The following is a 22,885-nucleotide window of genomic DNA, read 5'->3' on the forward strand; positions in this document are numbered from 1 at the left end:
AGCTTTTAACTGCAACTGACCCCACAGTTCAGGGCTGCCATGTTATGGCCAGGAAGGCTATGTACCGCACAACTCCTGCAAGCTCCATTCGCACAGAATACATGAATGGTGCCCTGCGGAACTGCATGCTGAGGCAGCCCCGCCAATGTAAACAGAATCAGTTGCCTAGATTCAGACCACACTTTAACTTACAATGTTGAACTTCATCAGTTATACATGTTTGGGTAAAAGGCTCTTTTTTTTTTTTTTTTTTTGAGACCTCCGCCTCCCGGGTTCCAGTGATTCTCCTGCCTCAGCCTCCCAAGTAGTTGGGATTACAGGCACGTGCCACCCCACCTGGCTAAATTTTTTAATTTTTAGTAGAGATGGGGTTTCACCATGTTGGCCGGGCTGGTCTTGAACTCTTGACCTCAAGTGATCTGCCCACCCTGGCCTCCCAAAGTGCTGGGATTATAGGTGTGAGCCACCGCGCCCAGCCAAGGCTTTTCTTTTTTTAAAAAAAAACTTAAAAAAATATATATATATATATTTTTTGAAACAGACTCTCACTGTCACCCAGTCTAGACTGCAATGGCATGATCATGGCTCGCTGCAGCTTTGACCTCCCAGGTTCAAGTGATCCTCCTACCCCAACCTCTGGAGTAGTTGGGAGTATAGGTGTGCAGCTAATTTTTTATGCACAGCTAATTTTTAAATTTTTTTTATAGTGACAGGGTCTTGTTTTGCTGCCCAGGCTGGTCTCAAACTCTTGGCCTCAAGCAATCCTCCTGCCTTGAACTCCCAAAGTGCTGGGATGACGGTGTGAGCCACTGCACTCGGTCTCCCAATTTTAAATATGAGACTAAGCCATGGAGAGGTTATCATGCCCAGGGTCATGCAGCAAGCAAGCAGCAGAGCTGGGAGTGGAACCCAGACAGCCCATGGTCCTCCCTGCTACATCGCCTGTGCTATTCAGACACAATTTACAGTTCCCGTGAACAGGTTCAAGTGGCTCATCAGATCAGCGCTCCTGATCCCCAGGGAAGAGATGGTTTGAGTGTAGATTTGCTCCTCTTGGTCTGGTTACATCAGAAAACTGACTCATCAAGTACTAATCCCAACCTCCAAACACTCTCCACAACAGAGAGTCAAGGCAACCACACTCCAGGGTAAGAATCCAAATCGTTACTCCTAGCAGGCCCCATCAGGCCCCTGATCGGTGTGAACTCTCTCCTCATCCTTTGGGGATTGCCCAGAAATGAAAACCGGTTCCTGTATTATATGAAGAGCTGGAAATGTTCAGGTCAGAGAGGGGATCTGTTTCTTCAGAGGCTTCCACTCTGTTTGCAGGATAATTCCTATTATAAGAGGTGTCTAGATTCCCTAATGTTGCTGGAATGTGGTGTCATTGAAAACAAGATTATATAAAAGCATGGGTGAGGTGTGGTGGTGCCATAGTAGAGGCATGGACAACTGCTCTCTTTCAGGGACTTTCCCAGAATTCTAGGGCCTGGGGCTTTCTTCCTGTTGTTCCTACTTAATGCTTGCCTTACAGTAGATGCTCAGTTAGGGCCTGTTGACCTAGTCGTTCTGACAAGACATAACTTTATGGAGGTATGTGGCAAAACCACACACTTTTTACAAGAGCCCTGCTGGTGTGGAGTGGGAAGCCCCTGAGCAGCTTGACGCTTCCCAGTTGCAAGCAGGTGGCCGCAAAAGGATCAGCGACAGCAGCTCCGGTGGTAGCACTGCCCCCTGAGCATGCCTGCCCTGACTTAGGGGCTCGTGCCTGATGAATGGAGCAAGGAAAACAAATCCCTTTAGTCACCCAAAGCCCATCTCCTAGAAGAGCAACAGCTCCTCCATCAGCAAGTGCCGCTTCAACACACGAGAAGGGAATAAAGGAACTGCAGATTCCAGTGGAAACACGGTATTCATTTCTGAGGACTGTGCTAGGTTTTAAGGCAATTGTCACACGTACAAAACAGTCAGATGAACAGTATCTGAACAGATTTACCGCAACATGTTAGAAGGAGAACAGCAGGGGAAATGTTTTCAGACAAGGAGATGTGAGATTTTCCCCAGTCAGGTAACCCCTGGTCTACCGACTCTGTGGACTGAAAACCAGGAAGATACACAGCACATTCTCTCTTCTCGCCTCCAAGGGGAAGGGCCACCTGCACACTCTCGGAAGCACCCTTCTCCAGACCCAGACACGCTTCTTACTGCAGGGCCAGGCCAGGACACAGGATGGTCGGCCAATGAGTCTTAAGTCCAGCTCTAATTTCATGCTTTATGGCTTTGTGAAATTCATCTTTAGAAATGGGAAAATCAAGATACCACAGACATACAACTTGTAGTTAATAGTTAAGTTCCCCTCTATCCAAACACAAACTTGCTTGGCTTGGAGCTAAAACTATACACACACACACACACATGCATATACACAACACACACAACACACATATGTGTGTATAGATATACATATGTGTGTGTGTGTTGTGTATATATATATGAAGGAAGAAAAAAAGATTTACTGAAGCCTGAAAAATAGTGAGTGTTCATTTACCATTTGGAATCAAACAATGTGATTGTTTCCCTTGAAAACAGAAGAGTATCAGCAACATGCTCTACCCAGCGGGGAAAAGTTTCCAGTTTCCTTTGCACGGTTCCTGGTCCCTTTTGGCTTCACAGGAGACTGGAATGGCTTAGCTGGTTTAAAGAGAGCTGGGCTTTCCCCCTGGCTGGGTCAACTCTGTGTCCCATGGCTCTTCTTCACCCTTTCTGCTCAGGCTCATGTCCCCAGTTTTAAGAAGGGGGTGTGGCTTGATGGTCTCCGTTCCATCTACCCATTCTCATCTCAATGGTACACACATCCATAAGCATGTGCCCCTGTCTGTAGGGCCCAGGTGACACATAGCAACAGGGAAAACAAGGGAGTGAAGGAGGCTGAACACTGGGGAGCTTTAATGGCCTGTTACAGGGTGGCAGAAACAGTGGCTGGGTCTGGGAGTCACAGCAAAATCAGGCGCCCAGAACCATGGTGGAAGGTGGGGTTGCTAGTTCATGAAAACTGGAAGGACATTAGGAAGAGGCTGCATTTGATGCTGTCAAGTAACTACACACAGAACAAGGGCATGATAAAGTCCTAATGCACATAGAGAACAAAGCCCTGCTCAGAAATGCTGTCCTCACCAGCAGAAGGACTCTGTGGAGAAAGCTGTCCCTTACATAAAAAAGAAGAACATACTGGGTTAGCACTTGATATCCAAGAAGTGAAATGGTCGTTTTCGAAGATTAACAGTTTGCCTCACCAAATCCCTCTGAGGTAGGTAAGAGGCAGGTGACATTAGCCCCATTTTACAAATGGGGTAAAGTGAGGCCCCAGGACCTGTTACATCACGAATATGCATCAACAGCCACAAACAGCACGCTCTCAGATCTTCCCCCTCACTTAGCTTAGAACCGTGTCAGCAGGTAATTGGAAAAACATGGACCATTTCGCTGATAATTTTAAACTTGGATGTACTGGCAAGAAAGGGCTCTATATTTTGAAATCAGCCAAAGCCAGGGGACCTGGGAACCTGTGAATGGGGGTACCCCACTCCAATTAGTACATGGTTTTCTCTGGGGTGGTGGTGGTTTTGTTTTTGCTGCAGTGCAGCATTTTACAGAGTGTCCAGTTGAATTCAAATAATAGATGATAAATCAACAAGGGTCCTGAATGTGATAACTACATCACACCTCCCCAGGGAAGGAGGCCCATCTCTGGCCTTTTGCCAAATCAGCGTGAATGGAGAAAAAGCTAAAGTGTTATCAGAGGCCCAGGCCTCTGGAAGGAAGCAGAAAAGTGCCCCAGGGCTGGGATGCGAACTGGGACAATTGTGTGTGAAACCTGTCCTGTCCTGATTAGATTAGAGAACCCTCTGCCCCGCTTCACCCCCACAAGGCTGCATTCCCTCTCCTTTTTTCTTTGACCTCAGAATCTAAGTTGTTTACCTAAGGCTGTGGACCAGAGACCCCCACAGTGCTAACACCCACCTGGAGTATTTCTAACTTGACAATGTGCGGCACCTGCAGTCTCCCAGAACCCAGGGATCAGAAGCTATCCACACCTAGCTATAGCACAAACTCTTTAAACACCTGAGTCCCAGCTCAGCAAAGGCCAGCCATGGCTAAGAATTTGAGCATTTTTTCAATTACTGCAACTCGAGGCAATGCGACAGATGACTATAAACCCCCTTGGTTTGCTCAGAAAACACCTGATGCAGAGCTGACCGGGGAGAGTGAAATACATCTGCATTTTTTCCAAGATGTAACCACACAGGACCCTGTGAGTCCATGATTTCTTGAGCCTGGCAGCTCAAGGGGTTGTTTCCAAACAGATCCCTGGTGTACACACAGTTGCACCTGGACATGGATCAAGCCGAATGTCAGAGTGTCCTTGTCCTTGGTAACCAGTTCCGGCTGGGGAGCCCAATGCCAGTGCCGAGAGGTAAGCCTCAGGCCAGTGACTGGGCCAAAGCATTGCTTGGGAGGGTAAAAGTTGGCAAGGGCAGTGCCCTGTGTCCATGACTGGCGGCTGGGTGAACAGGGTGGGACATCACTGCTGGCAGGCAAGCCCAAAGCCCAGCCCCATCACAGAACCGACTCCTTGGATTCCAGTTCTGGGGCACTGGCCACGGGGCCAGCGGGGTTCTGGTGTGTCACCAGGGGCGATGTCTCCTCCTCAGACTTGCAGTTGGGGATGGCTTCCACTTTCACCTCAGCAAGTTCCTGCTCGCCTTTCTTTGTTGCCTTCTGATTCAGGTGGTGGAGAATGCCCGCACCCAGGGCATCCCCTTCCACATTCACCACCGTGGTGGTCCGGTCCCTGGTGGGAAAAGAAGAGGCAGCTATTATATCTACTGCTGGGCGATCGGGTCCTGTCACAGGCAGCCTGGATGCCGAGGGAAAGTCATGATTGTGAGGGGCCCTGTTGCTTCCTGGAGAGCATGCTTCTAAGGCATTGGCTTTACCTTATTCTAAATTAATTTTCTTTAAACACTTTTTTATTTTTATAGAAAGAATAAAAAAGAGCATAAAGAAGCAAACAAGCCACTCACCCCTAGTCCACAACTGAGTGAATCTGTATGCCCATTTTAATCTATTTCCTTCCAGTCACCTTTCTATACATGTATTTTATATGTATTAGACACCATAATTAAAAATCACACATAAGCCAGGCACAGTGGCTCATGCCTGTAATCCCAGCAATTTGGGAGGCTGAGGTGGGAGGACTGTTTAAGGCCAGGAGTTTGAGACCAGCCTGGGCAACATAGTGAGATCCTATCTCTGCAAAAAATAAACAAATTAGCTGGGCATGGTAGAGTGTGCCTGTAATCCTAGCTACTCAGGAGGCTGAGGTGGGGGGATTGCTTGAGTCCAGGAGTTCAAAGCTTCAGTGAGCTATGATGATGCCATTGCACTCCAGCCTGGACCACAGAGTAAGACCCTGACTCTAATAAGTAAACAAATAAACAAACATATTGGGATAATAGTGTGGATACGGTTTTGTGTCTAGCTTTACTTCCACTGAATAATACACTGTGGGAGTTTCCCTTCTTTTTCTCATTTCAACGCTACTTTACTGCGGATGTTAATCTTCATATGTGTTCCATTGCCATCGGCAAATATAAATACCATCTCAAAGAAAATATCACTATCCTTTCCAGAAGCTGGCTTGTTGTGTTATAGATTAGCCAATACCATTCCCCTGTCCCTGGAGCTCAGAGGAAGTATTGTGCACATTTTGAAGAGAGGGAAAAATGTGATCTTCCCTGAGGGCACTGGGGAGCTGACTCCATGCAGAGTGCCGTCCTGCTGTCTGCAGAATCAGAGGGGATGGGGTGGCTGGCAGGCCTGTGTGACTTCAGGTCTCCACTGGGCAGCCGGCTTGGTGCCCTGTTTCCCTGTTCCTGGCCAAGCACCTCTTTGATGCCTCTTCTCCACGCACAGGAGGTGGCTGGGTGAGGAAGGAGAGGGGGCCTCGGTCAGCTCTGGTCCTGTCCAGCTGGCCAGCTCAGGGACGGAGTTCCCTCTGATGAGGTGTCTGCGCAATGCAGGTCTCTTTTGCAGATTTTACCCTCATTGCTCTGAGAAGCCCCTTCAAGTTGGAAAAACCACCATTCCCACCTGCAGCAGGCCAGTCCGCGAGCCCAGTGCCAGGCCCTGCCTGTGACGAACCTGGTCTGGAGTGTCTTTCTTTGCTGACATGAATTGAATGTTTTACCTCGTGTTCATTATTCTGTGTGCTGTTCCCGTGCTAACTCGCTCAATCTTCCCCACAACCCTGGTGTGAGTGCTATGATCATTCCCATTTTACAGATGAGCAGACCAAAGCACACACAGTGCACATTACACAACTACTAGATGGCAAATCTGGGATTTCAATCCAGGCACCTGGGCTCCAGGGCTCATTTTCTTACCCACAGGCTCTACTGTCTCAACTTTAGTACCTCAGCCAGCCTTCCCTATAAAATAGATATTATTCATGCCTGCAAAAGGTATCATGTGACTCAAGGAATCCATGCACAGAAACTGTTTTGTGTCTTCACAGCAGCCCCAGAGATGTGGTCTGGATCACACCTTCTTCCCTACCTCCTCCTCTGCTGAGCCCAAGCCCAAGTCACTCACATCAGCATGGTTCATCCTCCCTCCCCTCACAGAAATCACTCCTTAGAATTTTCCAGGCCAGGGACAATCATTCCCAAAGGATCACTGCTCCATCGACTTATTACTCCTATGCAGTCAACAACTCCATAGACTCTTGTGTCCCTTGGGCCTGCGCTGAGGGCCTCAGCTGTGGACCCCTGCTTTACTGGATGCTATAAGCAAGTTCTTGGTAATGACATCTCATGGTCATTCCTGGATGTTTGGGGGCATGTGACTCTCATATTGTTTAATTTTTCCTAGCTCTAAATCTTGCCCTTTTAGCTCCACTGTAGCCTCCTTCACAAGGCTGGAGTGTGTCTGAAGTTTCTCTTCATGGCCCAGGCCCAGCAGTGCTAAGCTCCTAGGGAACTCAGTGCAGACTCTTTTTGGTGTTCTCAGGACTCGTTACTTACACAATCCAGTCCACAGCCAGGATCAGAGGCAGGTCATGAGTAGGCAGCCCAATGGCCTCCAGGATAATGGCAATGGTGAGGACCCCTCCAGCTGGCACGCCTGCTGCTCCAACACTGGACGCTGTGGCAGTCACTCTAAGGGACGGCAGAGCAGGGCCAGCCATTAACATAGAGCGTGGAGTGGACACAGAGAAATGCAGACCATGCAGCTGCAATGTGGCTGGAAACTAAAAACCGCCCCACCATAGGCTCTGCTGGCTACGCCCTTGAGAGTCAACACACGCTCTTCAAGTAATGAATCCCCACTGTCCTCATTTTATGAGCGAGACACCAAGTTGTGGTGAGATTGGTTTTTCAAAGGAAATCACAAGAAAGGCCTTCAGTTTTGAGCCAGGGAAAGAATGAGAAACTTACAGAATGGTGAAAATCTGTCCTGCGTTGAGCTCTACGTTGTTGAGTTGTGCAATGAACACAGCGGCGACACACTGGAAGATGGCTGCTCCGTCCATGTTCACGGTGGCCCCGATGGGGAGAATAAACCTGCTGATCCTCTTGTCCACACCATTGTTCTCTTCAATGCACTTCATCATAGAGGGAAGGGTCGCTGAGCTAGAAATGGGAAAAACAAACCGCCAGACATGACAACAGTCCGAGGCAGGCTAACATGTGTCTTGTCTCAGACCCCAGAACAGAGCAATTAGCACCATCTTCATTTCTGGCTTTCTTCTCTTGAAATAAGGGAAAAAACAGAATCACTTTAAAACTTCCGTCACAACACGAGGCTTTGGCAACTCCCAAGATACTTAAAATATGACTGCCTTCATTTACCTATTCTGTCATTTACTTGGATTCACGTGTTCCAAGTTTCTTAAGAACTGCACATTGCCTCCCGGTGCAAAACGTTCCCAAGAGAACAAACAACTAGTTTCTCTACATGTGCATCTCCTCTCTTGAGTGCTCCCCTCCCAAAAGTAAATGGTAAACTATGATTTTTTTTTCTTTTAGGCCAAAATCCAGAAATGGCTCTGTGAGCTTGGAAAGAATAACTAAGTAGATAACCATAAGAACAGTACCTGCTCCCTCTAGCTGGCTCTGCGGGCTCTGCAGAGGTTAGTTGGTGCAGCTGAGAAACAGGTTTTTGTCTAGGCCAGAGGAACTTCCTTCCCTAATTTTTTTTTTTTTTTTACTCCCACCTCTGTGTTATATAAATAGCCATCCAGATTGGGAGGAAGTGAGCAGTAGAGGCAAAACTAAATGTGTGAATGAAACGACGTGCTGCCATCCTTTGAAAGTTTTAACATATTTGGAAAACCCAGTGTTTTTTTTTTTTTTTAAGGTTTTCCAGTGAATGACAGGATGCATCTCTTGTGCCAAATTAGACAATCCCACACTATTGTGGACTCCTAGAGGGCTAAGCATCCATCCCTCACCACGGTGCCTCAGACTCGTTTTCTAATTCACATATCCAGAAAGGGAGAATTGGGCAGGAACCATTCTAGAAACTTCCCTGCAATGCATTTTGAGTTAGGTGGGCTGCCTTCTTTTACTCAGGGAAAGGTCTTCCTAATTAGGGTGAGGGACCCGCAGCTGGGCTAACTAATGATCTGCTGACCTCTAAGGAGCAAGAGGGAGAAGAGAATGAGGTAACTTCAGTAGAATAGTAAATGAAACAGAAACCCACCCCAGGGGAATACAGAAAAGCTTTGGGGCTGGTCAGTTTAAGAAATCATGTGAGGCTTGGTGTGGCTGTGCATGCCTGTAATCCCAGCTATTTGGAAGGCCGAGGTGGGAGGATCACTTGAGCCCAGGAGTTCGAGACCAGCCTGGGCAATCACGGGAAGATCCTGTCTCTTAAAGAAGAAAAAACAGAAAAATCACAGAAGACCAATATAGAGTTTTCCAGGAATTAAAGTATGTCAAGACACTGGTTGTGCATCTACCACTGGGCTCACCTGGTTCCATGTTAACATGGCTCAGAGCAGTGAAGAGACCCAAAACCCACTCACCTGGAGCAGGTAGCAAATGCTGTCGCAAATGGGGCGAGGAGGCCCAGGAGGAATCTGAATGGGTTTTTTCGTGTGAAAACAAAATAAATAAGTGGCAGAACAATTCCTCCATGAATAACATGGCCCAATATAGATGCGAAGATGTATTTCCCCAGGCTGGTCACCAGCACGATGATGTCTTTCATTTCCACGATCTTGCTTCCAACAAGGAACATGATGCCCACAGGTACGTACCTAGGGCACAAGCACAGGGTACTCATCAGTGGGGGATAAAGCTGGGGTGAGAGATGCAGGTCCCTCCTGAGGCAGAATGCAGGGACTTTCAACCAGGCCGTCTTCATCTCTCCCTAGGATAACCCCGAGGAACCGAAACAGTCAGGGTTATACCATCCCCATTTTACAGCCTGTGAGACTGGGTAAAATGAGGATGACCACTCACCAAGGGTAACAGAGTCAGGACCAGAACCCAGACGTCTTTCCCCTTGGATACAGTATTTCCTTAACAGAAGGATGCTACCAGTCACAGGGATTCCCAGGAGGAAAGGCAAGGAAATCGAGATCAAAGCCTCCAGGACTGTGAGCCTGACTTTTGGCTTTGCTCAGGCTTGTTCTGAGAACTTAGAAACACAAAAGACTAACACCTATTTCACAGAGTGGCTGTGATAGAAAATTGAGCCAAAGCTAGGACTTTTGTGAAGTTTTAAATTCTTTGTGGCTTAGACAACATGATTCCGTGGGAAAAAGTCATTAACAATGACACTCTGGGAACACGCCTGGAGCGTGAGAGTTTTTTAAAGGCAGGATGAGAAGGAATGGACTGTGGGAGCTACAAAGAACAAAAGTCAGTTGTTTTGAATTAATATAAATTCAGGAAGAATTTTCTAACTGCTGACTTTATTTGTAAATTTTAATTGCGTAGGTAATAATGTCACATAGTTCAAATTTCAAGGGGTACAAAAGAGTGAACAGAGTGAAGTCTCCCTCTCATCTCTCTCCCAAGCACCCAGATTTCCCCTCCCTGGAGACAATGTCACTGGTTTCTTGAGTTTTCTTTCTAGAGATATTCTAAGCAGTAATTATTAATTAAAAACCCGATAGTAATACATGAATACATTCTCCTTTCAAAAAATTAAAACGTAGATGACACCAAAATCCTCTTTAAGTACCATCCTCAAGCCAGGATCCTCCTGAAATAGCCACTCCTACCTCCTATGCAATTAGATACATAGGTATGTATTTAAATCTATGTGTTTTTTTCTTTTTCACCCTATATTACATCTTTGAAATCTTTTCATATCAATACATAGAAATCTACCCCATTCATTTTTTAATGTGGTAAAATATACATAAAATTTACCATCTTAACCATTTTTAAGTGTAGAGTTCAGTGGCATGAAGTTCATTCACATTCTTGTGCAACTATCATCACTATCCAAATCCAGAACTTTTCCATCATCCCAAACTTTGAAATCATTAAACATAACAGCCTACTTTCCCCTCCTCACAGTTCCTGAGAATCACTGTTCTACTTCTTGTCTCTCTGAATTTGACTATTCTAGGTACACAAAGGTGGAATCATACAGTGTTTGTCCTTTTGTGTCTAGGTTATTCCACTTATGATGTCTTCAGGCTTCATCCACATTGGAGCATGAGCTAGAATTGTACTCCTTTCTAAGGCTGAATAATATTCTGTTGTATGTCTCTATCTCATTTTGTTTATCCATTCATCCAATGATGGACATTTGGGTTGTTTCCACCTTTACCTCATTGTCTTTAAATATTATCTTCAGAATGGAAATACCGTAGGTTATTTTGTCATCGTCCTGTTGGTGGATGTTTAAGTTGTTCCCAGGTTTATCGTTACAAACGACACTGCAAACATACCTTGTGGTAACCACATGCCTTTGTTCTCTAGGTAGAGATGCTAAGAAGTGAACTGCTAAGTTATAGGATGTGCATATTTTAAATTTCAGTAGATACTGCCACTTTGTTCTCCAAAGTGGTTATTCCATATCACATTCCCACCAGCAGTCCAGGAGAATAATCTTCCCTCTGCAACAGTGGTTCTTAACCAGGGATGATTTTGTCTGGAAGACAGTTTGGTTGTCATAACTTTTGGGGCATGGTGCTAGTGGCATCATGCAGGTGGGGGCCAGGATGGTGCTAAACATCCTACAGTCATGAGACAGCCTCCCACGAAGACTGATCAGCCCAAAATGTCAATAGTGTCATGGTTGAGAAACCTCACCCTCACCATTATCAATGCCTGATAAAACCAAGTTTTCATTTCCCTTATTTCTAATGAGGTTGAGCATCCCTTAAAATGTTTACTGGTAATTCAGGTTTCACATACTTTGTCTATTTTCTGATGGTTTGTTCAGTGATTTTTCTTTTTCAGTAATCAGAACTCTTTTTTTCTATATATGCAGTATGCAAATATATATATCAATTTTTAGAAATGAATGTCTTGACTTTTAACTTTGTTCAAAGTATCTTTTGCATGCAGACTTTTTATATTTTGATGTGGTTAAGTTTAGCAGCTTTTTATGGCTTTTGCTTTTTATATCTTGTTTAGGAAGACTTTCCCTGCCTCTATATTTTCTTCTGATATTTTTAGAAGACTCCTCTCTTTCTTTCCTTCTTTTCTTCCTTTCTCCCTGGTCAGTTTAATCCAGGAGTTAGCAGCGTGAGTTTTTGTAAATAAAGTTTTGTTGGAACACAGTCATGCTCTTTCATTTACAAATTGTGAATAGGTACTTTTCTCCTACAGTGGCAGAGTTGGGTAGTTGCAATAGAGAGCATGTGGCTTGCAAAGTTGGCTGACTCTGGGTTTAATACATCTGAAAGTTATTTCTGTGAATAGTGTAGGGTAGGCAGGTACTAGGGTTTTGGAGTGGGTAGTTAGTAAAAGAAAGATTGCAGAAAGCGGTAATACTGACAATGCCTCCCATACTTGGTTGAGATCCCTTAACTAGTTAAGGCATTTTAAACTTCAATTCTGTGTAATATGCATTTCTGAGCAACAGGTCTCTCGCGCTCTTGCTGCAGTTAGACATTCAGCAGGATCTGCCTTACTGAATACCTGCTTATGTGACTGGTACATCAAATTGAAGGAATGACTAAACTGGTTTCCAGATTAAAAGCAAATGTCCGGCCGGGCGCTATGGCTCATGCCTGTAATCCTAGCACTTTGGGAGGCCAAGGTGGGCGGATCACCTGAGGTCGGGAGTTTGGGACCAGCCTGACCAACATGGAGAAACCCTGTCTCTACTAAAAATACAAAATTAGCTGGACGTGGTGGCGCATGCCTGTAATCCCAGCTTCTCGGGAGGCTGAGGCAGGAGAATCGCTTGAACTTGGGAGGCGGAGGTTGCGGTGAGCCGAACTTGTGCCATTGCACTGCAGCCTGGGCAACAAGAGTGAAACTCCGTCTCAAAAACAAACAAAACAAAACAAAATGCAAATGTCCTAACATGGACGTATCAGTGATATGGTTTGGATTTATGTCCTCACCCAAATCTCATATTGAATTGTAATCCCCCACCTTCCCCCTGTCTTTCTTCCTCCTGCTCTGGCCATGTGAAGACATGCCTGCTTCCCCTTCACCTTCTGCCATGCTTGTAAGTTTCCTGAGGCCTTCCCAGCCATGCCTCCTGTATAGCCTGTAGAACTGTGAGCCAATTAGACCTCTCTTCATTATAAATTACCCAGTTTCAGGTATTTCTTCATAGCAGTGTGAGAACGGACTATTACAATCAGTTTTTTTACTTTTTAATTTAATTGTTTATATTTTGTAGAGATAGGGCCTCACTTTGTTGCCCAGGCTGGTCTTGAACTCCTGAGCTCAAGCAATACTCTGGCCTTGGCCTCCCAAAGTGCTGGGATTACAGGCATGAGCCACTGCGCCTGCCCCAATTTCTTTTTTTTAGTCTAAACTTTGGAAAATATTAATATTTTAGACTTAACAAAAGCCAAGAAAAGAACTTGACATCTAAATACCTTTTCTTTTCTGAAAATATCAGTTCTCTCCCTAGAACAACAATCACATGAAATGGCATTGGCAGTGATAGAGTCAGGCTCTGGAATTTTCAGATTGAACAAGAGAAATATCACTGGTAGGGGGTCTAAACTTAGCCTCCCATTCAATTTCAAACTTCTAAAATCAGTCCAGCTGTCATCCAGCACTACCTGAGAGAGAGAAGTTCTGGGATCTTTCAGGGTTGAAAATAAGGAAAATGCTTTGTGCATGGAAGGAGAAACTAGTTCTTAACAATTAAGTAGGCTGGGCGCGGTGGCTCATGCCTGTAATCCCAGCACTTTGGGAGGCTGAGGCGGGCAGATCACGAGGTCAGGAGATGGAGACCATCGTGGCTAACACGGTGAAACCCTGTCTCTACTAAAAATACAAAAAATTAGCTGGGCGTGGTGGCGGTCATCTGTAATCCCAGCTACTCAGGAGGCTGAGGCAGGAGAATGGCTTGAACCCGGGAGGTGGAGCTTGCAGTGAGCCGAGATCGCACCACTGCACTCCAGCCTGGGTGACAGAGCAAGACTCTGTCTCAAAAAAACAAAACAAAAAAACAAGTAGAAGCGGCTGGGTGCAGTGGCTCATGCCTGTAATCTCAGCACTTTGGGAGGCTGAGGCAGGCGGATCGCCTGAGGTCAGGAGTTAGAGACCAGCCTGGCCAACATGGTGAAACCCTGTCTCTACTAAAAATACAAAAAATTAGCTGGGCGTGGTGGCGGTCATCTGTAATCCCAGCTACTCAGGAGGCTGGGGCAGGAGAATGGCTTGAACCCGGGAGGTGGAGCTTGCAGTGAGCCGAGATCGCACCACTGCACTCCAGCCTGGGTGACAGAGCAAGACTCTGTCTCAAAAAAACAAAACAAAAAAACAAGTAGAAGCGGCTGGGTGCAGTGGCTCATGCCTGTAATCTCAGCACTTTGGGAGGCTGAGGCAGGCGGATCGCCTGAGGTCAGGAGTTAGAGACCAGCCTGGCCAACATGGTGAAACCCTGTCTCTACTAAAAATACAAAAATTAGCCGGGCATGGTGGCAGGTGCCTGTAATCCCAGCTACTCGGGAGGCTGAGGCAGGAGAATTGCTTGAACCCAGGAGGCGGAGGTTGTAGTGAACCGAGATCACATCACTGCACTCTAGCCTGGGCAACAGAGAGAGGCTCCGTCTCAAAGAAAAACATTAGGTAGAAGCCACAGAGGTCTGGTTTGGGTAAAACAGCAGGATAAAGCTTATGAGAGATTGATACTGGAATTGGTATGATTTTGGAGTGAGGGAGCTGGTCAAATTTTTACCTTTCAGCAAATAATCTAAGAATTGTTACTTAACAATCATGCTTTCATTGATATCACACAAAGAAACATTTACAAATTAAAAGCCTACATAAAAGGGCCAGGCGCAGTGGCTCACACCTGTAATTCCAGCAGTTTGGGAGGCTGAGGTGGGTAGATCACCTGAGGTCAGGAGTTTGAGACCAGCTTGGCCAACATGGTGAAACCCCATCTCTACTAAAAAAAAAAAAAATTAGCTGGGTATGGTGGCGGACGCCTGTAATCCCAGCTTCTCGGGAGGCTGAGGCAGGAGAATCACTTGAACCCAGAAGGTAGAGGTTGCAGGGAGCCGAGATCGCGCCGCTGTACTCCATCCTGGGCAATAAGAGCAAAACTCTGTTTCAGAAAAAAAGCCTACATAAAAGAAGAGCATTCCAACTTTATATATGCATGGGGTGAAAATGGACTTGTCCTTGTCCTCTATGCTGTGAACTACTATAGTAAAGGGTCCCTTTGAAGCTTCAAGTCTATCATTTTCAGATAAATGAACCTTATTTCATGCAACAGATAGCAAACTAATGGAATTCACTTTCCCACAAGATGACATGGGCAACCCACATGAACTGGGTGGTGGTAGGAACCCGTAAACAGATCCCGGTGATGGAAACACCAAGGGGTCAGTGTGGACACTGAGGAAGTGACTGGTAAGTGTGGTGCATGCCTGGCTCTCTGAGGTCCTGGACAAGAGGAGAAACTGTCTCCACTTCCATCATCCCCTGTACCAAGCCTGGCTCGTGGTGCATCAACCACATACACAGCATTGTGCCAGGTGGTCCCACACAGGTACCTAGAACAGCAAGGTGGACTCTTTTCTGGATGGCAGGAGGAAGGAGAGAGAGAGTAGGCAGCAAAGCAGCACTCACCACATAATCCAGGACACCAGCACCATCGTTGCCTCATTGAGGGAATTGAAGAAACGGATGAGGTCTTCTCCTTCGGAGCCTAGTTTCTTTAAGGCCACTCCTAACACCAGAGCAAACAGGACCAATCCTAAAATGTTCATCCCTTCTATCTCAGTGCCTATGGGGATCTGCAGGATCAGAGAGGATAGAACAAGTTTACAACAGATGAGTGAGAATTAAAGATGTATTTGCTTGGTGTCCCCACCAGACTGAAACACTGTACCCAGAACGAGAAAAAGCTCATATTTTCTTTAAACAATTAGCAATTCTGCAAATAAAGGGGTAGGAAACTTAAGGGGAGATGTAGTCTGAGGATACAGAAAGCCAACAAGCAAAAATTTCTTCTAGTTAACTCTGAAAGCTGCCCAAAATGGCATAGGTTAAAGTGGAAGGTAGTGGGCTCCCTGTCATGGGGATATATTCAAGTAGGGGTTGGACAGCCACCTCAAAGGGCTGCTTTTAAAAGAAGAGCTGGTTAGTCAAAAGTTCCTTCAGGCTGGTCGTGGTGGCTCACACCTGTAATCCCAGCACTTTGGGAGGCCAAGGCGAGTGGATCACCTGAAGTCACAAGTTTGAGACCAGCCTGACCAACATGGTGAAACCCTGTCTATACTAAAAACACAAAAATTAGCTGGGCATGGTGGCAGGTGCCTGTAATCCCAGCTACTTGGGAGGCTGAGGCAGGAGAATCACTTGAACCCAGGAGGCAGAGGTTGCAGTGAGCTGAGATCATGCCATTGCACTCCAGCCTGGGCGACAGAGCGAGACTCCGGCTCAAAAAAAAAAAAAAAAAATTTCCCTCAGATAACAAATCAGTGACTGTAACTTTGACTCCTAAATGTCCACAGAGTTTTGTTGTGAGGCTCTTACAGTGACCTCCTAGCCGACAAACTTCACAGAAGATTTTCATGATCAACATGGACTTTTTCAGGATACTCTTTCCCAAATGACTGACTTAAAATGCATAGACATACTGTATTCTTAATTTTTTCCAGCAATGCTGAATCTCCTTACTGCAAGCATATATTAGACAAACATTTTATCCCACCAACACATGTTATGAAATAATCGTTGGTGTTCCCTAGCCCTTGCAGCTTGAGCGCAAAGGCTGGGCCCTAGCCCAAGTGTCTGGCAAATGATAGGTACTCAAAATCATCACAAATTTCTTTCTAAATACTTTTCTAATTTCCACATTAACTGGAGACATGTAGGTGGCTGGTGTGATTCACATGAAATGTACCAAAAGCCATGGATTCATATATATCATAAATATTGTGATGGAGTAGCTTTTCATTTCCTTCCAACTTTTCTTTTTCCTTCCTTTCTTTCTTTCTTTCTTTCTTTTTTTTTTTTTTTTGAGACAGAGTTTCGCTCTTGTTCCCCAGGCTGGAGTGCAATGGGGTGATCTCAGCTCACCACAACCTCCACCTCCTGGGTTCAAGTGATTCTCCTGCCTCAGCCTCCCAAGTACCTGGGATTACAGGCATGTGCCACCATGCCCAGCTAATTTTGTTATTTTTAGTAGAGAAGGGGTTTCTCCATGTGGGTTTCTCCATGTTGGTCAGGCTGGTCTGGAACTCCCGACCTCAGGTGATCTGCCCGCCTCAGCACTTCCAAAGTGCTGAGTTTACAGGCGTGAGCCACCATGCCTGGCCTTTCTTCCAACTTTTCATTGTGAGGACAATGATCACCTTATAGGGCGCTTTTGTTTATGTTGATAGATATCACTTATAGAGGAGCAGCGGCAATAGTAATTAAGGAGCATTGGCTTTGGAGCCTGACTTTCACTACTTCCTAGTTGTGGGAGTCTAGGCAAGTTACTTAACCTCTTTGTGACTCAGTTCCCCATTTATAAAATGGAGATAGTCACAATAGCTAATATGTAAAGTTGCTATGAAGATTAAATATGTTAATATATGTAAAGTACTTAGACTGTGTCAGGCAAATGAAAACCAACAAGAACTATTATTATGTTAATGGAATATCTTGGATATCATTCTAGGCTCACTCTGTCTGGAGTGTCTTCCTCTTAAAATGTTATTTTAATTCCATAGACAATAAGACGACTGTTTTTATTTATTTATTTTTTTGGAGACAGGGTTATACCCTGTCATCCAGGCTGAAGTGCAGTGGCATGAACACGGCTCACTGCAGCCTTGATCTCCAGGGTCTAAGCAATCCTCTTACCTCAGCCTCCTGAGTAGCTGGGACTACAAGCATGTGCCACCATGCCAGGCTAGGTTTATTTATTTATTTTGTAGAGATGGGATCTCCCTAAATTGCCCAAACCGGTCTCAAACTCCTGGGCTTAAGTGATTCTCCCAATTCAGTCTCTCAAAGTGTTATTATTACAGGTGTGAGCCACTGCACCTGGCCAAGACTTCTGACTATCACTACTCTCTCCTGGGACTTGACTTATTGAAGCTGGGTGCGGTGGGTATAGCTGAAAGCTGGGGGAGAGAGATGATTTGGGGGATTTATTGCTGGCTCTGCTACTGGCCTACTAGGATTCTATGAGCTGGATGGCTAACACCTGGTGATGATCTTGGGGCTGTCAACTCACGCTTTTTGATAATGTCCCAAGTCCTAACTGGAATTAAGGGTCAAGATTCAATTAAACCAGAAAATTCAATTATTATTTGAAAGTTGGTTTTAATATCACATGTTCTCATATGTGGGAGCTAAAAAAGTGGATCTCATGTAGACAAAGAGTAGATTGGTGGTTACTAGAGGCCAGGAGGTGTAGGGGGGAAAGGGGACAAAGAGAAGTTGATTAATGGATATAAATGTACAGGTTGATAGAAGAAATACACTTAGTGTTTGATAGTTCAGTAGGGTGACTATATTTTACAATAATTTACTGTACATTTCAAAATAGCTAGAATAATTGTAATATTTCTATCACAAAGAAAAGACAAATGTTTAAGGTGATGGACATCCCAAGTACACTGATTTGATCTTTACAAATTATATTAATGTATTACATTATCACATGTACCCCCAAACTATGCACATTTATTATTCAATTTCTTAAATCAGTAAGAAAATTGTTTTAACAATTAAGAGAGCTGGTTTTAGCAGGTCTGCAATTCTAAAGTGTGGTGTTTGAGGTCAGGTAGTTCCAGCTTTCGAACCAACTCTCAGATTTGAGGACAATTACAATAATTTTTCCAATGAAATGACTCCCTTTCTGTAGAGGAGGCTGGTGGCAGGTGGGTTTGGAGCAAGGTATGCTGGCTGCACACCTGGGCAAACTTAGCATTGAATGGGGCTAGGGGACTACAAACAACCAGAGTTACATCCTGGCCAGTCTCCCTGGGATTTTGCAGATTCTGTTCCTGCTGCCTACATCACTTTTCCCCCACATCTCCCCATAGCTCCTCCCTCACCTGATCAGAAGACCTCCCTGACCACCCTGCTAAAATAGTACCCATCACCACAGACACACACACACAAACACAAACACACTCTTCCTATCTATTTGCCCTGCTTTAATGTTCTTCTTGGTGCCTATCACTGGCTGACATATACTTATTTATTACATGATTCCCTCCACTAGAACATGAGCTTTGTAAGAGCAGGGCTTTGACTGTATCGAGCACTACTGGAGTCCAGCACCTGGGAAGGGCACCTGGCTGTTGCCAAATAAATCACTGTTTAATGAATTAATGATTCAACTAAAGCCTAGGAGGAGTGTGTCTGTGGCAAGTTATTACGTGGGATCAAAGTGGCCATGGAAGACAGAGCCACGGGTCAGAGGCACCCTTCCAAGTGTCCTTAAGCCTCTGGGTCCTTGATTGATTTAATTCTTTTTAGAGACAGTCTCCCTCTGTTGCTCTCTAGAGTACAGTAATCTTAAACTCCTTGGCTCAAGGGATCCTCCTACTTCAGCCTCCCAAGTAGCTGGTACTACAGGCACACGCCACCATACTTGGCTAGTATAGAAAAAAAAACTTTTTTTTAGATACGTATCTATGTTGCCCAGGCTGGTCTCAAATTTCTGGCTTCAAGCAATCCTCCCACCTCAGCCTCTGAGTCATTGAGATTACAAGCGTGAGTCACCATGCCTGGCTAGGTCCTTGACTTTTCATTCTGTCACCAATATCCCAACCTTGGGGACAAGGCCCACACCTGCTATGCCTTTACACAGTCTTCTCGCCACAGGGTTTAGGAAAGCCTGGAACCAGCGAGGACACACTGCTTCTCTTTCTTTCTTTTTTTCTTTTATTTATTTTTTTGAGACAGAGTCTCGCTCTGTTGCCCAGGCTGGAGTGCAGTGGCAGAATCTCGGCTCACTGCAACCTCCTCCTCCTGTGTTCAAGTGATTCTCCTGCCTCAGCCTCCCAAGTAGCTGGGATTACAGGTGCCCACCACCACGCCTGGCTAATTTTTATATTCTTAGTAGAGACGGGGTTTCACCGTGTTGGCCAGGCTGGTCTGGAACTCCTGACTTCAGGTGATCTGCCTGCCTTGGCCTCCCAAAGTGCTGGGATTACAGGTGTGAACCACTGCACCAGCCTCTTTCTTAAAGCCTGACTCCTTAAATGCCTGGGTGAAATTTACAGTGAAGGCAAGTGTATGTCAGCTGAGGTGGATGCTCACAGGTAACCAGTATTTCCAGTGGAGAAGTCACAGCAGCCATATTTGCCAAAACTTAAAGTTATTGAAGAGACAATTAGTGTTCTAGCATTTACTCATCACCCTTGCTTTCTTTCTATTTATTTATTTAGACATAATTTTGCTCTGTTGCCCAGGCTGGAGTGCAGTGGCACGATCGTGACTCACCACAGCATTGACCTCCCAGGGTCAAGCAATCCTCCTACCTTGGCCTCCCAAGTAGCTGAGACTATGGACATGTGCCACCATGCCTGGCGAACTTTTATTTAATTTTTAGTTTTTGTAGCGATGGGGTCTCGCTGTGTTGCCCAGGCTGGTCATGAACTCCTGGGCTCAAGCAGTCCTCCCTTCTTGGCCTCCCAAAGTGCTTGGATTATAGGCGTAAGCCACTGCACCTGGGCAACAATTAGTTTTTTTTAAACTGGTCAAAATGGCCTTGATCAACCTTGGAAGACCATCATTTCAAGTAATTTATAGTGGGGGTACTAAATCCTACCTGATCAGGTTGTCCTAAGGCTCAAATGAAATAACGTCGGAAAGTGTCTGTGCCAAGAGGGTGGCATGCAGAAGTGAGCCACTTACCTGGAAAGCAGGCCTAGCTGACACCCACATCCCAGTGAGCCCAGCTGTGGAATCCAGGGCCTGTCAGAAGGGGCCCAGTTGGACGTCCAGCCACGTCCTCTGGCCAGACAGAGTGAAGTGACCTCCATTTTTTAAAATCAGGAGCCACTGACTGGATTCACATTTATGAACAGGGGGATATCATTCACTAGGGGACTGTTGGAATGTGTGTGGGCACTTTGGTTGTCATAATGATTGTGGTGTCTTACTGGGAAATAGTAGGCAGGGTACTAAGAATGCCATCCGTTCTGAAATGTTCAGGCAACCAAATGCAGACTTTCCTACATCCCCCAGGCCTCAGAGCATCCTATCGGACAGTCATATAGGGAGAAAAAGCTGTTTAAAATGCACTGAGCTAGGATTAACTCCATTTTACCCATAAATATTTTTTCTGCATAGTTTTAGTATTCACTGGATTTTCCAAGAATATCAAGTGGATGTAAACTGAAGGAAGACTTTATTTTGTTCCGAACTTCAACAAGTGTTATTTGCCATTTTAGAATAATACCCAGGTCACTAGTATGAGACATAATGTTGGTCTGCACTTGTAGCTGTTGCGTCTGGGGTAATTCTGTATACATATACAAAAATATTTATTTAGCATGTATTTCAAAATGTGCAGAAAAATAGCAAAAAATATGCCTACAATATTTAGTTGACTTCTATCTCACTGCTTTTAAATCTCAATTTATTTATTCTAAGTAAATGCAAGTATCTGTAAACTTCATTATGTCTTCTAGTATAGTTGTATATTTACATGGTAAAATATGGATTATTTTATTAGAAATTATTTTTATTTCGCCCTTATATTGATTTTTAAAAAATGTAATAGGTATAGGGGTAGTTTAAATCACTTATTAATTACATTTCTAGATGGTAGAAAAGGTTTTATAAAATGTTTTCTGGGGCCAGGCACAGGCTCACACTTACAATCCCAGCACTTTGGGAGGCAAAGGTGGGAGGATTATGTGAAGCCAGGAGTTCAAGGCCAGCCTTGACAACATGGTGAAACTCTCGTCTCTACAAAACATAAAAAATAAAAATAAAAAATAAAAAATAAAATATTAGCCGAGCATGGTGGCACACGTCTGTAGTCCCAGCTACTTGGGAGACTGAGGCAGGAGAATCACTTGAGGCCAAGAGTTCAGTGCAGTGAGCCATGATCACACCACTGCACTCCAGCCTGGGCAACAGAGCGAGACCCTGTTTCAAACAAACAAACAAACAACAAATAAATCAACAAACAAAATGTTTTACGGATCCTCCGAGGATTGTAGTGCTTTGAGAGCAACATGGTATTTGGCCATGTTGGTAAATAACCAAAGGAGCAAACCTAACCTGTTCGCTCCAATAGCCCATTCAAACCCCAAAGTTTTCAGCCCACGTCTTGTATGCTCCTTCAAAGAAGAAATAAGATTTGTTTTAGACATATTTTTACAAGTGACCTTATAAAAAGCTTTACCTTTTCATGGGTTACATTTCCAGAGCTGCTGTTCTGGGTCACGACTTTATAATCGGTTGCATACTGTGATCAAGAGGAAAAAAAACCCACTGTTAGTGCACAGATGAAGACCGACCTAGAGGAACCAAGGGCACTGCTGCACTCTCGCTACTTCTGTCACTGTTCACACTGAGTGTCCTGGGCATTCCTCACTTGGCTGGCCTGACAAGAGCCTCTGAGAACTGTGAAAAAGCTACATTAGGACCAAGTCAGCAGATACTTCAAGAGGTCCCTGGGTTGCTTAGTGTCCCAAGGAAACAGGGAGAATTTCCTTATGTTCTTTGGGCAATGGTTTGGAGAAGGAGGGCTGCACAATTTTATGCTGATAATTTGATATTTCCTCAGCCTTATATGTCATATTATTTGAATAACCTTGGCATTAACTCCATAATGCCAAAGTTCATTTTTCATTGTATCATTTTATTTCCATTCATTTATTTATGCCCCACTTTGTTCTAGAACTTATTTGAGCATGACTGCTTCTACCGTCTCTTTCTAATCTGGCTTGAGCCTCCACTCTTGAAAGCCAGGGATGTGAGGCAAGATGGCATCATCTAACTGAGTCTTCAGGGGGATTCAGTTATCAGAAGTGAGACGTCTCTCTAGCTTTGGTCCCCTGGTTGATTTCACATGCTTCTGCATGGTGCACATAGGTGTCTGCCTGTGGCAGTATGTACTAACAAGTGGAATTACATAGGTGTCTGCCTGTGGCAGTATGTACTAACAAGTGGAATCTGTCAGTACAGTCCTTCCTGGCCCCTTCGAAGGGCACCTGGTCCTTGAACTGTCAGGAGGAGGCAATTAG

The 22,885-nt window shown here is 45.0% G+C and overlaps 1 protein-coding gene and 1 long non-coding RNA gene across 3 annotated transcripts in view; one reads left to right on the forward strand and one right to left on the reverse strand.

Moving 5' to 3' along the window:
* Positions 1 to 22,885, forward strand: part of LOC129397160 (uncharacterized) — a 66,351-nt gene that overhangs the window by 30,414 nt on the left and 13,052 nt on the right. The gene's annotated exons all lie outside the window — the stretch shown is intronic.
* SLC1A4 (solute carrier family 1 member 4) overlaps positions 2,920 to 22,885 on the reverse strand; it is a 34,697-nt gene continuing 14,731 nt past the window's right edge. For both annotated transcript variants that reach the window (XM_034953273.3, XM_003830900.5), the window contains exons 3-8: positions 22,042 to 22,104; positions 15,303 to 15,469; positions 9,092 to 9,325; positions 7,500 to 7,694; positions 7,086 to 7,220; positions 2,920 to 4,852 (exon numbers count right to left, since the gene is read on the reverse strand). In XM_034953273.3, coding sequence (XP_034809164.1) covers positions 4,618 to 4,852; positions 7,086 to 7,220; positions 7,500 to 7,694; positions 9,092 to 9,325; positions 15,303 to 15,442 — 939 coding nt within the window. In that variant the 5' untranslated portion in view covers positions 15,443 to 15,469; positions 22,042 to 22,104 and the 3' untranslated portion in view covers positions 2,920 to 4,617. The remainder of the gene's footprint in view (positions 4,853 to 7,085; positions 7,221 to 7,499; positions 7,695 to 9,091; positions 9,326 to 15,302; positions 15,470 to 22,041; positions 22,105 to 22,885) is intronic.

Source organism: Pan paniscus, chromosome 12 (genome assembly GCF_029289425.2).
Source record: "Pan paniscus chromosome 12, NHGRI_mPanPan1-v2.0_pri, whole genome shotgun sequence".
NCBI lineage: Eukaryota > Metazoa > Chordata > Mammalia > Primates > Hominidae > Pan > Pan paniscus.